This window comes from Helianthus annuus, chromosome 13 (genome assembly GCF_002127325.2).
Source record: "Helianthus annuus cultivar XRQ/B chromosome 13, HanXRQr2.0-SUNRISE, whole genome shotgun sequence".
In the NCBI taxonomy this organism is placed as follows: Eukaryota; Viridiplantae; Streptophyta; class Magnoliopsida; order Asterales; family Asteraceae; genus Helianthus; species Helianthus annuus.
Genome location: NC_035445.2, coordinates 161,894,318 through 161,909,104, shown reverse-complemented (window position 1 = coordinate 161,909,104; position 14,787 = coordinate 161,894,318). Strand labels below are relative to the sequence as shown.

General features: G+C 35.7%; 1 protein-coding gene across 1 annotated transcript; it reads left to right on the top strand.

The window, feature by feature from the left end:
• Positions 1-2,617: 2,617 nt before the first annotated feature.
• Positions 2,618-8,683, top strand: LOC110902187 (protein FAR1-RELATED SEQUENCE 5-like). The gene is made up of 7 exons (XM_022148902.1): positions 2,618-2,849; positions 6,019-6,778; positions 6,869-7,127; positions 7,259-7,521; positions 7,623-7,783; positions 7,889-7,938; positions 7,988-8,683. The coding sequence occupies exons 1-7, from the start codon at positions 2,618-2,620 to the stop codon at positions 8,681-8,683; spliced, it is 2,421 nt and encodes an 806-aa protein (XP_022004594.1).
• The last annotated feature ends 6,104 nt before the right edge of the window (positions 8,684-14,787 follow it).

The window sequence follows — 14,787 nt, the reverse complement described above, 5'->3', positions numbered from 1 at the left end:
TATCTGTTAACCTTTTTTTTGGATTTTTTTAGTAAAAATAGCGCTATGCTATGGAAGAAGCTCTATAACTGGATCTCCAACAACTCCATCATCAATGGCAGCGTCAACAATGACTACTCTTCGTCTTCCCACTTTTCTCACTCTCCCCCCACCAGAAGACGACGCTTTCGAGTCAACTGACTCCATCCCTTTCTTCCCAAATCCGTAATTTTCCCCCCTAATTCGCTCCCAAAACCCTTACCGACTCGCATTTTTCCATCACCAGCCATTCCAAAACCACTAACTACCCCCACCATAATCACGAATTGAATATATAAATGATTTGTAAAAATAGCAACCTGTGGAACACTTGCTGCTTCAATTTAAGGCTCTGTTTTTTCAGTGAAAAGAGAAATCACCAGCTCTTACTTGGGACACATTGGAAGGTCGATTATTTGAAGCAGCTCTTAGTTGGAAGAGAACAACACAAAAGGTAAAAGATACGTAACCTAATAGTTAAAAAAAATATGATCTGATGTTTATATTGATATGTATAAAGAGAGCCCGTTAAATTAAAAGCCCATTCAAAACCAGTAATATAGTAATTGTGAATCACTGTTCATGATCACTTTGTATTGATATGTATAATAATTGTATATAAAAAAATTAAAAACTAGCAATAAAATGGATAGACAAAAGATTAGTTTCGTTCTATTATTTATAATATATGTTTAAAATTTTTCAAAAAACTAATAAAATGATCTAATTTATATATTGTGATTAGCTGAGGTTTGGAAGTGTATATGTGATCGGGTCTGAATGTGGGCTTAAAGAATGTATCAAGACGGGAATAACAATCAATGTGGGGCTAGTCACTTGGTAGAAACTTTTGTCTTTTAGTGGAATGTTTTTGGTTCAATCCTAAGCAATGAGTAGTTTAGGATTAAATTTAGTATAAGTTAGAAGTAAGTAAGCACTGCCATTCAAAAATAAAAGACGGGAATAACACAAAGAAACAATAAGTAAAAATTGATTTTTACCTTTGATCTCCCGTGTTCTAAACGGGCATATGAAGAATGTTAAGTCATTATTTAAATGAATGCAAATTACATTTCACATATAATGATGTAATACGATACCGAACAATTTCGAGAATGGGGGTGCTGGTTTCACCCTAAAGAATTTCGGGATCTTGCAGATTCTTTTTTTTTTTTTTTTTGACTTTTCTTTTTGACATATATACAGTTATTCAAAAAAAAAAAATGTTGTACATGCATGTTAAATTTTTGTGATTTTGTTAAAAATTGTAATATCTCACAAAACTACAAGTACCAAATTAACAAATGCTAATTAATCTTACTAGTTTAATGTTTATATTCGACTCCACTTTTACTTTATTAAAAGTACTTTCACTTAATTAAAGAATGCATATTTATATTTTAAAATAGTATCCAACCACCCCACTTTGCTTCATCAAATAATCAACTAATAATAATAATAATAATAATAATAATAATAATAATAATAATAATAATAATAATAATAATAATAATAATAATAATAATAATAATAATAATAAATGATCCCCTTTGAAAATGACAACATTTTCCTCTGTAGAATAATGTTCATAGTATTTATATGTGTTTAGAAAACTACAATTAAAGAAAAGATCTGATTAGAATACATAAGATTTTTTTTATTCAATTTCGTATACGAAAGAACCAACTATTATTTGTGAAGGTTGATATATTATAAGGATTCATAAGAAAATAGAAGTAATTATGTTTGGAATTATTTCATTAATAGAGTCAATCATATTTGTATACTTCAATTAAAAATCATAGTTCAGATCTTCCAAGAATTGTTGGATCCAATCATTCAAGACTTCAATTATTAATGGGCCGTGTTTGGGTTTAGCAAATAGTGAAGTAATATAATTCTTAACAAATCTAACTGTAATTTGATCTGACCCATTACTTAATGGATCGTGACTTAAGCAATCGCCACTTATGCCTATGCCCATTTTTTGGGCGAGGCGAGGCAGTTGCGCTTTCAGTCGAGGAAACTGTGCTTTAATTCTCCAGGTGATGGTTCAAGCGCACATTCCGGCGAGATTCCTAGATTCCGGAGAGCTTCCGGCTAAATTCTCTAAATTCCAACAAGATTCTAACCAGATTTCTACTTTTATTCAAGGAAAACTACTTTAGAATACTAATACATTAATATTTTGGTACTAATTAGGTGATATAAAGTGTTACATAATAGACTTTGTTTATTTTATTTGAAGAATAGTATTCTTTTTCTAATGCATAATATATTTTTTAATTTTTTTTTCATTATGCGCTTTATTTTTCTCAGGCCCTCGCTTTTTTGCGCATTGCGCCTAGGCCCTAGGCGAGGCCTATGCGCCTAGTGCCTTTATTACTATGCTCCTTGTAACCACCCTCCAGCGTAAGAATAAGTAATCGTGTTTTGAGGATAAGTGTGTGTATAAAGTAAGAGCAAGAAATCGAATCCTTAAACCTGGAGGTTGAGTCTTCTATTTATAGCCGGACAATTGTGGAAGAAGGAGGTTGCCAGCTAGCCATTGTTTGACAGTTGTCCGACCAGGAGGAATATCCCTTATGTCCCCTCTGCTATGGCCAGGACTGGAGGTGACGTGGCCGCAGGGTTATTCGCTCCAGCTCAGCGTCCTTTTGTACTGGCTGCAGCCTGCCCCATGGAGATCTTGCAATCATTGTTGGCGGGCTGCCATTTGTGCCACCTGTCTATTTTGTCTGTAGGGAGCATCTTCTTGTCGCCAGGTGTCTTCTTCCAGAATCTTCTAGAACCTTCTGGATGCCGTGTGGCAAGGCTGCCAGCTTGGAGTGGTATGATCCTTCTGACACATGTGCACCTATGATTCGGGATCAAGCCTCTTCACTCACCAAATATCGAGTCCATGTTGACGCGTTTGCTGGAGAAAATGAGTTTGTTCCTTGCCTTCCATATCACCGAACATGTCGCCGAAATGATAGTTTGAATGAATCTTTTTTTAAGTGTCGAGGCGGTCAAATGTTTATGAATTTCTGCCAAGTCTTTCAAATGTTTATGAATTTCTACCAAGTCTTTAATGAGTTTGTTCCTTTCCTTTCATATCACCCAACAGATGAGGCATTTTACACCAAACACTCACTTTGTGCCATATTATGGACGCCATAAAGCAAGATGTAAAGAGATGGTCCGCATCTTCGTCAAATTCACCGCATAGTTTACATGTTGCCGGCCCATGATGGATGCCCCTTTTCTTTAGCCCGCTAAGTGTCGGAAGACGATCTTGAACCAATATGTTCACAGTTTTGGCACCCACTTGACCCATTCAAAAGGGTAATAGGGAATCGCGTGATTTGAAAAGAGAACCCGACAAGAAGCCACAGTTAATATACCACCTTTCGCCGGGACCCAAACCCATTTATCCACCGATCTGACAAAACTGTGACCCATATTAACTCCGTGAGTTTATGGAACTGGTCCAGTTCTGCGCATGTACTAGGAAGCCTCCTCCATTCCCATTCCCCCAGCCTTGTTGAAACTTTAATTGTTTTATGTTTTTCCAGCCCAAAAAAACAGGAAATTGATGTTTAAGGACCCATCCCTGATCCAGCGATCTAACCAAAACCGGATTTCTTGCCCATTCCCCACTTAGCCTTTTATCAAGTCGCCAACATTCACGCTTAGTTTATCAACTTTTTCGACTTTACAAATACCATTCCAAGTACCCACAATACCTTCTTTAACCGGCAAATAGGAGTACAAATTCGGGTGAGCGTGGATAGCCGTGACCGTTTTCCACCATAGACTACCCTTTTCAATTTTATATCGCCACCACCATTTCAACAATAAACTAGCATTCATATCATGAAGAGAACCTAACCCGAGCCTCCCTTTTTCTATAGGTCCTATAACCTTCTCCCAACATACCCAAGAGGTTTTCGACTTTTCCTCATTTCCTCCCCAAAAGAATCATCTTCGAAGAGACTCCAAAGTATCCAAAACTCCTTGAGGATCCTTGAAAGAGAGAAAAAATATACAAGGATAAGCTACCCACAACCGATTTCAGGAGAGTTAATCTCCCACCCCCCCCCCCCAGCTAATCTATTAAATAGTTGAATTTTAATCTGTGTTGACCTGCCAAAACAGGTTGAGCAATTAGGTCACTTATTACACCCATGGATTTTTTTTTTTTTTTTTTGCTCCATTGGGTCATTTAAATGCATGAAATCAAAGCATATCCAATGTTGTAGAAGGCGCTAGGCGCTAGTCGGGCGGTGAGGTACAGCCTAGGGATTAATCGGGATTAATAGGGATTAATCAGGATTAATCGGAATGGGAATTTTTATATGTAATTTTTCAAATTTTTATATATACACACAATGAGAAAGTATAATGTACAAAACTCCTAATCATACTTCACGTACGCGACCATCCTGACCGTCAGATTTTTTTTATTAAAGCGTGATTACGCAGCGATTAGGATTTTTAATTAAGGGCAAATTAGACATTTTTCATTCTTGAACCAGGGTAATTCAGACATTTACTAACACCAAGGAAATTATACGAGTTGGTTATCTCCTGCATCCCGGTAATTACGATCCGTGTGAGTTTCAAATAATTTCCGTTTTTCAAATTATCAAATTAGCGGTTATTTGTGGGCGATTAGGGTTTCCATCTCTTATTGTTTGTAATGGATCCACAAAGTAGTAATGCTCGAAACATAGATGATATTGAATTTGAAGATGCTGAGGTCAATGCCGGGCATGATGTTGCAAAGCAATATAGGAATCCGACATCAGACATCCACGTTCTCAAGGTCGGCTCAATCATTTTAGAGGCCTAAAGCAATACAAAAATTTGAGGCCCTTTTTATTTTTATTTTCTTTTTTTTATTTAACTTTCGGTTTTTATTTGACATCGAAATTACTAAGAATAAACTTATATATGAAACTTATATAATATCTAGTGAATTTATAAGCTTAGAAGTATTTAAAGACTTTTAATTTACTTTATTCAAATCAATTAACCTAAATATGTTTTAACTTATGAGGATTATAGATTTAACTTACTGTACATAAACATTCTCTAATACTTTTAATTTACATTTTAATATTTGTAAAAATAACACAGTAGCTAAATACAAGAATTTGTTAGTGAAACTAAATAGATGACAAAAAGAAAGCTTTTAACTAAAATATAATTAATTAAATTTTGAATTGATAAAAAAAACGAATGAATGCTTCTTAGTTACAGACTTTAGTGGCTGGGATTTGAACCCAAAATTTAGAGAAAGTGCTTTTTAGAAAGTTAGGACCGACTTAAACGCTAATGAAAATATAGAGAAAATGGTTTTTAAGAAGTTAGGATGGACTTAAACGGTAAAGAGTAATGACTAAGAATTCAAAAAATATAGAAGAAAGTTGTGGTAGTTGGGATTCGAACCCAAGCCTAAGCGGGAAAACCAAACAATTTAACAACTAGACTAGAATTATATTATCTCCTCCATTGATCAAAGCATTTATAATATACACATTTAACATATATATATTTTTGTTAAATGATGCCCTATAAAATTTGAGGCCCCAAAATTTTGGTGGCCCAAAGCAATGGCTTTATTTGGATTGGGCTTAAGCCGGCACTGCACGTTCTGTTAGATGATCAGACCAGTAAGTTATCAATTAAATGGTTTCAATTTTCCAAAATTAAACAAAATTATTGCTGTATGATGTGTTGTTTTTGCTCGTTCATCATTTTTTGATTATCAGCTTTTTTGAAATGTAATATAATCACGCATGGTTATAAGATGTATTCAAGAAGACCTGTGTAATTCACTAACCATGCGTTATTTTTATGAAGTATACATTATTGGATGTTTTTTTCCTTCCTGAGTTATTATTTTTTGAAGCATTATTTTTTTGATACAATTTGCGTGATTTGTTCTTTTCCCTGTGTGTCTTTGGTTAGAGGTCATGTTTATAATTTTTTTGTCATTTTTAAAATGTCTAGATGAAAGATTGTATATTCCGGAGGTAGCTTCATCATGTGTGCCTGTTATCGGAATGGAATTCTCTTCCATAGAGCAAGCATATGTTTTTTATCAGACATATGCCAAGGAGGCAGGGTTCTCTGCTCGAAAAGGAGGTGAACATTATGTTGGTGGTATTGTCAAGACTAAATACTTTGTGTGTTCAAAGGAGGGGCATAAACCAATGCAAATTGATGATCCTTATTTGAAGTTGTCTAAGCCATATAAACGTAGGAACAGACCGACTATTCGAACCGGCTGTAAAGCTTATATTAAGCTTTGTTCGACGGACGGGGTGTTGTATAAGGTTGATAAGTTTGTTCAGACGCATAATCATTCATTCGTGTACCCCAAAGATATGCATTTATTACCAGCTTATAGACATCTTTCCGAAACACAAGAAGAGATGATATGGGAGCTTGGTACATTGAATCTTGGGCCAGTGAAAGCCTTCAATATAATGAGACAAAGATACGGGGGTTTTGAAAATGTTGGCGCAACTAAAGACGATTGCAAGAATTTTAGAGCTAGGATACATAGCTATATCGGAGAGTATGATGCAGATATGGTTATCAATAGGTTGACCGATAAAAAGCAGTTTATGGTTGATTATTCATTCGTTCATTCAGTCGATGAAAACAAACGATTAACTGGCCTGTTCTGGGCCGATGGTTTGTGCAAACGTAACTATGCTGAGTTTAGAGATGTCATATCGTTTGATGCTACCTTTAAAACCAACAAGTTAGTCCTCACTTCAATTTTATTCCTGTTATTTTATTTGTTCTATAGTCTTCTTGTTTTTTTATTCCTTTTTTAATCCACATTTTGAAGGTATAAAATGGTTTTTGTACCTTTTACTGGTATTGATAACCACTGTCGGAATGTGACGCTTGGAGCCGGGTTGCTAGCATCCGAAAGCATTGAATCATATAAGTGGCTTTTACAATCGTTTTTGGACTCATTTAGTAAGCAACCGAAGGTGGTCGTCACTGATCAGGATCCCATGATGAAACAAGCTATCGAAGCAGTGTTCGATAAGAGTAGGCATAGATTATGTATGTGGCACATAATGAAGAAACTTGCTGATAAGGTTAGGCTCAACTACAACATGCGTGATTATTATTACAACCTGCGTGATTATTTTCTTGCGTTATTATTTCCTACATTCAACTTTTTTTTATTTGCCCTTGTTCAATCAATTCCAATTATTTGTTTTAATAGGTGGGAAATGAGTTGTGTAACAACGAAGAGTTCAAGAGACGTATGTGTGACATTGTATGGACTGATTCGATTGTGCCAGAAACGTTTGAGATAGAATGGAAGCTGATAATGATTGAATACGGTCTAACCGAGAATAAATGGATTGATGATATGTTTGGCATGAAATCTTCGTGGATTCCAGCTTTCTATCGTCATGAGCCTATGTCTGGGCTTATGCGGACCACCTCCAGATCAGAGAGCGCGAAAACCATTTTTTCTGTCAAGTGGCGAATTCTCAACTTACCCTTGTTGAGTTCTTTAACCATTTTGATGGTGCAATGGACGTGCAAAGATTTAACCATCGGAAGAATAACCATATATCTAGAAATACAATCCCAGATAACTTTTCTGGATCTACTTTAGAGGATGATGCTATGAAAATTTACACCAGGTCAATTTTTGCTGATCAACAGTCAGAGTTACAAGGAACACTGTCCGAGTGCCTTCCTATGGAGACTAAAATTGAGGAACCATTTTTGAAGATAAGTATGAAGGATTGGAAAGCACACGCGACGGTTTACTAGAGGTAACACTATCTAGAATAGCTAACATGCGTTATTTGATTTTTAATTTTCAATTGTTTTTGTTTAGGTTTGTTTCAAGAAGGGGGAGGATGTAATTGTGTCATGCAGTTGTCGCAGGTTTGAATAATATGGATTGTTGTGCAAACATATATATTTTGTGTTCAAGATGTTCAAAGTGAAAGAAATTCCCAACAAGTACGTTATGAGAATATGGACCAAAGACGTGGTACCGAATGATCTAAATAATACATTTGATTTAAGTGTTGATGATAATGATGCGCATAAAAAGGCCAAAGAGGTTGCGTATGAGATTATGCAGCCCGGAGAGTATCTTATTGGTCAATTGATGAAAGATTTTGATCATCTTCTTGTAGTTAGGGATCGGATGAGGGAGATGAAAGAAATGGTTGATGAACTTCGAATAACCAAGCCCATCGACCCTAAGTTTGATAGATATTCTAGGTTAATAGGTTACGAGAAACCGAACACTTATGCTCCTCCTACAGTCCGTGTGCCAACCGGTATTAGAAACAAAGGGCGCGGTTCACATAAGCGGATTAAGTCCAAAAAAGAGAAAATTATTAGTCTAAAAGGCAAGAGAAGTTGGACATGCAGTGTTTGCAATGTCAAAGGTCATGATATTCGAACTTGCGAGGTTTTAACGGGTAAAGTTAGTGCTGCTGATAAGAATGCCGATAAGAATGCCAACAAGAAGGGGAGGAAAAGAAGAGCAATTCAGTTACAGAATCATCCTGGTTTAGTTGACGAAGAGGACGAAGAGGTAGAAACTGATGAGGAAGAAGAGGAGTATGAGGAGGTTGACGAATCAAATGATAGTGATTTTGAATGGGAAGATGAGTAATTTTGAACCATAATTGCATTCATTTAAACATTTCGTTTTTAATGATGATTTTATTAAGACACAATTTTATGTAATCTGTTACATTCAGAACATTCTACCATCATTTGCGTGATTAAATATCACATTTAATTCCTTTTTTACCCCTTTTTCGATATGCAATGCGTGATTAATCATATCTTTTTACTCCTTTTCGATATGCAATGCGTGATTAATCATATTTATATAGGTCTATCTTCACCCCTCTCTAACATTTTTGCATAACCTGTCTTAACCCTTGTTTACACTATTTTCACCCAAAACATACCCAAACAAAGATTTTCATCATCATAATTAGCGTCATAAAACAACATTCATAAATATACCCACATTCATAACATGATTTCCCTAAATATACCGACATGTGAGTTTGATACACCAAAAAACACCATAGTTCAAAATACCAACAACATTAGGACATCCCAAAATATCAACAAAAAAGTGGATTAATCAGCCATACCACTTAGTTGGGTTTCAATATCTTCCCAAGCTCCTTCTCAGTCGTCTCCATCTTCTCTTTAATCGTCTCTACTGCATCTTTCAGGTATGAGTAAACCAAGTTATCTGCAGATGACTGATCCTTCATCATCTCTATGCCATTGCCCCTCAATGAAGATTTTGGTTCTTCTAGGAGTTTCCCCCAGACTTCCTTCCTGGGTCTTCTTTTGCTGTTCTAAGAGTCTCGCCTGCACATCCAGAATATTGTTAGAAGAGTTAACATTAGAAGCAAGTTCGGTCAACCTGCGGGTTGACAGGAGCTCCTTGATTGCTTCGCTCGAGGGATCAGTAGACATTTGTGGTTTTCTTTTGAAGAGAGGTGTTATTTTTCTTGAATAAATCTAATGGGGGGAATGATATATGTATATAGATTGTTAATTAATATGGTAGTTGAGAGAGATTTTATAATTAAAATTAGATATCTTACATAATGACTAGTCATGTCGATTTAAGAGTCTATGTGTATAGGTTTCATTATTATTAGGAATAATTATATTTTATATCAACTTGTATCTTGTATATTGTTTAATATTTTAGAAAATCTCAGTAGCCTACATAATTCAGGAGCTTACATAATGCTCAGTGATAAAACACATGCGTGATTATGTCAGTTATAGGTTGATAGATGCGTCATTTTTAATAATGATCATATCCATGCGTGATAAGTTATTCTATGCGTCATTTTTAATTCATGTGTGATTTGTATTTTTAACAAATATCAGTAGTCTACATAATTCATAATTCAGGAGCTTACATAATGCTGAGGGATTAAACCCATGCGTGATTATTTCAGTCCTAAGTTGACACATGCGTGATTTTTAATAATGATAATAGCCATGCGTGATAATTTGTAAATGCGTGATAATTTGTACTGGGCCAAGAAAACTCCAAAAAACAGCTAAGATGATTCCTAAACCATACAGTTGTCATGGTTAATAATTTTAGTTATCTTGTTTGCTATTTGCTTTTATATATCATTGGAAAACCATTCAAATATCATCTTTAAAGATGGCAGATTCTTGTAATTTATCGTGTGGTTCTTCTTCATCATCCGGTATGCGTGCTTATCTTAAAAAGAGGATCGAGGATCAAATAGCTAAGGACAAGTCTTGTAAAGACATGTTGGAAACTAACATTTCTAGGGTCAGAGAGAACATGAAAAGGCGAGAAGAGATTTTCAATTTGTTGTCTGGTATGACAGATTCAAGTGTCAAAGAAGTGGCTATGATGTTTATGGTTGATCTTGGCAAACGGGATGAGAAACAATTAAAGGAGCTCGCGGATGCAATAACCGTCTTAGGATGCTCTGTGGACACCAAGATCCAGTTTTTGGAGTCCTATTTCTGATGGTTATTATGTATCGTCAATCATCTAGGTAGTGAAATCATGCGTTTTTTATGTTTTATCTAAGTGTTTTTTTTTTATGGAAATTGTGTGTTGAATAAGGAATTTGTCCCATTAGTTTATGATTAATCATAAAATTCAAGAATTAAAAAACCAACATGTCTAAAATGTTTGTAACAAAGAACATTAACAAAGTAGTTTTACGACTTAGCATTGTTTTTCCCCTTTTTAAGGTTGAAGAACTGATCCAATCGGTCCTTAATTTTGTTATCTAGATCGCGCAAAACATCTACGGTGCTCGCTTTCTTCGAAAATTCCTTAGCTTTGTCGAATACTTCTTTCCTTATAAGATTGTAGTCGGACAATACAATCTTACTAAGATATCGGTACCGCAAGAATCGAAGTTGTGAATCTTGAATCTTCTTTTTATCTTCGTTTCAAACCCCGGATTCCATGGAGATTTTCCTTTGTATGTCTCCATATGCCTCATAGTGAAGACACCACAGTCACAACCGTTTTGAAGAGTTCTCCAATCCATTTCCTTTCGAATTATGCTTGCTGTTTCCAAGTTTGTTATCCACTCTTTTTGTCGAATCTTGCCTTTTAGGTATAGCACTAGAACTCTTCTCTATAATCACGAAAAAAAATCATATTAGTACCTATTCATTGTAGTAATATAAAGCTACTTAGAATTACCAGCTTTTCAGGGCGCCCACGGTAGCGGTTGCTAAACGGTTCGTCAAACCTAGAGTTATCAATTAACTCGATTTCGCCATTTTTCAAGTGAAAGCATAGGCACCAGAAATGATCAGATAGTAGTACTGGAATGAAGATTAGATCCAATGCGTCAACTTTCTTCACGTGATACTTACACAGTATATCGTCTACTATTGGTGCAAATACTTTCAACCGATCATTGTCTGTGTATTTTGGCCCAAACATTTCGTCTTGCTGCAACAATTATGGTGACTTTTTTCATTAAACTCCATCGGTCCATTAGTCTTAAAAAAGCGTGATTATCATATAGAATGCGTGATTATCGTATAGCAGGCTTGGTTTACCTTAACAAGCATGATTACAATTCAATAGTATGATTGGTTAAACAAGCGTGATTACATTTCATAGTATGTGCATTAACTTTTAAACAAGCGTGATTACATTTCATAGTATGTGTGGGTAATATTTAAAAGTTCATACATGCGTGATTAATAGTACAATTTATGCATGCGTGATTATTGTGGAAAAACTTACAAATATTGTACTTGGCAAGAACAGGCTGTAGGGCGATGATTTTTTGTCCCTTTATCTCTCTTGAAAGTTTAACACATCCACAAACGCGTCCACTCCACTTGAATCTATGTATTGCGATGGGTGAAAGCTTTCAAAAATGATTTTCAGTGTTTCGACTCCACTTTCAGACTTGTATATCAATGTCCTGTTGTTTAAAACCATAAAATGACAGTTTAAAAAACAGAAGAAAATTTTGAAAATTTTAGGCTGTTTATAAGAGACAAAACATCTTACCCAATATCTTCTACTTGAGCTAAGAGATAACAAATGATCGTTTGGTCACGGTCCAGAAGTGGCTCGTATAGTTGGTTATCCTGTTGCAGTAAGGTGATCTGTATGCTTCACCTAATTCTGCCATTCGTTTTTCGTTCCTTTCCCTCAACATTTTGATACGGGTTCTCACTAGTTGTGTATGTCTCTCGTCATGCGTTAGTTGTTTATGTCTCTCGTCATCCGTTTTCTTTGTAGTAGCAGACAAAGAAGTGTTGCGCTTACTTTCATTTGGTGTTTGTAGGATTGGAGCCAATTTTAAAAGCGTCTCTACCAACTACATTTCTGCATCCGTCACTTCATCAGTTTCTTCAGCGGATGTGGTTGGAGGCATTTCTTTACCATAGATGTCAGGGTTTATCTTTTCAATTTGTACTTTTTGTTGGCTGCACTCTGCTAAATTTACAGCTTGGTCCATTTGGTGTACCACATCTGCTTGTGTTACTGTTTGTATGTTCGAGTAGGTTAATTTTTCGTAAACAAAAGTTAGAATACGGTTAATAATTTAGCAATGATCGTATTTGTTACCTTCTGTCGTCTGCTTGTATACACCTGGTTATATGGTTTGTAATGCAGCCAGGCATGAGTCTGAAATACCCCCATCGTCATATGTCATATTATTTTCATCATGGCATCCTATAAAATCACAAACGTTTTGGTTATTATTAAACAAAAATTCCCGTAAATATTAAGAAACAATACAAATTCTTATTTACCTTTTGTTTTCCCTGTGTTTTCGTCTTCCACGGTTGCATCTCCATCCCCTCCTAACTCTTTAATTGTATCGCCACCCTCTCCAACTTTGTTTTGAATCGCCTCATCACCTCCAGAGCTTCCTTGATCAATTCTCGTCGGCACCGTATTTTTAACCGCATCATCCCATCTTTTACACATTCTCATTATTTCTGGATCCCAGAAACACTTTTCCTTTACGTCCTTAACGAGATTATTCATTTCCGTAACCAGAGAAATGTATTTATTTATATTCTTGTCCATTGTTTTCAACAACAGCTGCATAATTGGAGTTTTATCAATATCATGCGTGATTATCTCCCTCATAAGCATAATTTTCATTTTTAACAATAGCATGCATCATTATCTAGGTAACTAGCATAATTTTTTTTGCTTTTTTTTGCATTTTGGTTGTTAATCATGGCAATGTTTCTCCTAATAAATTTATCAAACAGGCCAATGTTTCTCCTAATAAACTGGCCCAACAGGTTAATCTAGTGGGTAGTTGATATCATTAGAAGTCCATTGCACTTTTTATGACATCAAGACATATGCTAATGGGCCTCTTGTGCCGGTCATATATATTTGGGCTTAGCATACGTCCAATATTGAAACCCACCTGAACAAATTTAGACAAGCCAAACAAGCCCAAACCTGAACCCCTTATACCCAGATTTATCCACTAGTAAACAGCTAGTCTCAAGATGGCTTTCTAAGCGGCCCAAGAGTGACTCAAACCATGCGGGATTAACACAAAAGATTGACTCACATCATGCGGCATTAATTTTTTAAACAAACATGCGTTATTAATTTTTTTAACTAGCGTCATTTTGTAGATTCACATGCGTTATTTTTTCTAACATCATAAACAACTATTATTCTGTATTACGAGGTTGTTAAAGCTCTTAAAGCATGCGTTATTCATAATATCATAAACAAAAATCCAGTTTACCTTCTTATTTTTGTTTGATGCTTCCCACGCAGTGTGATCATATATTACCCCGGTTAGTTGAAGCGGAGTGTTGCAGTAGTCAAGCTCTTTTTGCGTTTGTGTCCCTATGCCCATTTCTTCTAGGTTCAAATCTGAAATATGTTCACTAGGATTCCAGCCCTCAAACCAATCGGTAGTTGATGGTATGTAACCTTCGTCAATCGAATCTTCACCCGCCAGGTTTCTTTTTTTGTAGACTTGTGTGGTATCCACTGGTGGTATTGTGTAGTCACCCGTATCTGTCCTAGGCTGATCTGAAGTATCGAATGCGGTGAGGTTTTCTTGTACTGCAGCTGCCTCGTGTAATGGGATGTTGTCAGCGAACAGGTCCGTGAATAAGGTCGAAGTTTGTTGATTGACGATTTTGAATGGTGTTGTTGGAGCCTCTTCATTTTGATGATCATCCTCATTGATGTCCGAGGCAGTCACATGTTGATCCTGGCGATTGTCATGCGTTTCTTCATCTTTGTCAACTTCATCACAATCTTCAACATTCAGCGGCCCATTGTTGTATAAATATTCTTTCACATCGTCGATCATACCCGATGTTATATACTTTATGACAGGCAGTTTGACAACTTCATCGAAAATTTTATGCCTGGAGTTGAAATAATGGTTGTATAGAAGCTGCATATAGTTGTTTGAAAAGAACCAAATTACTACTACCAATATCGTATTAGCATAAATTTTAAAGATATCTACAAAACATACCGTTAGAAATGCAACTGGTCCATTGTATTATGAGTCCACTTTTTTCCAACCTTGTCTAGTTCGTTTGAGCGATTCTAAAACAAAGGAGAACTAATCCAGCTTTGAAATGTCTTCCTCTTTGTCAATGGTAAGTGGAAAACTTTGTTTAACCGTTGTTGACTTTGTTATCTCTACAAACAAAGTGTTCCAGTAGGCTAGAAAATTTAACTTGAATAATCTGCCGCCATTTGTT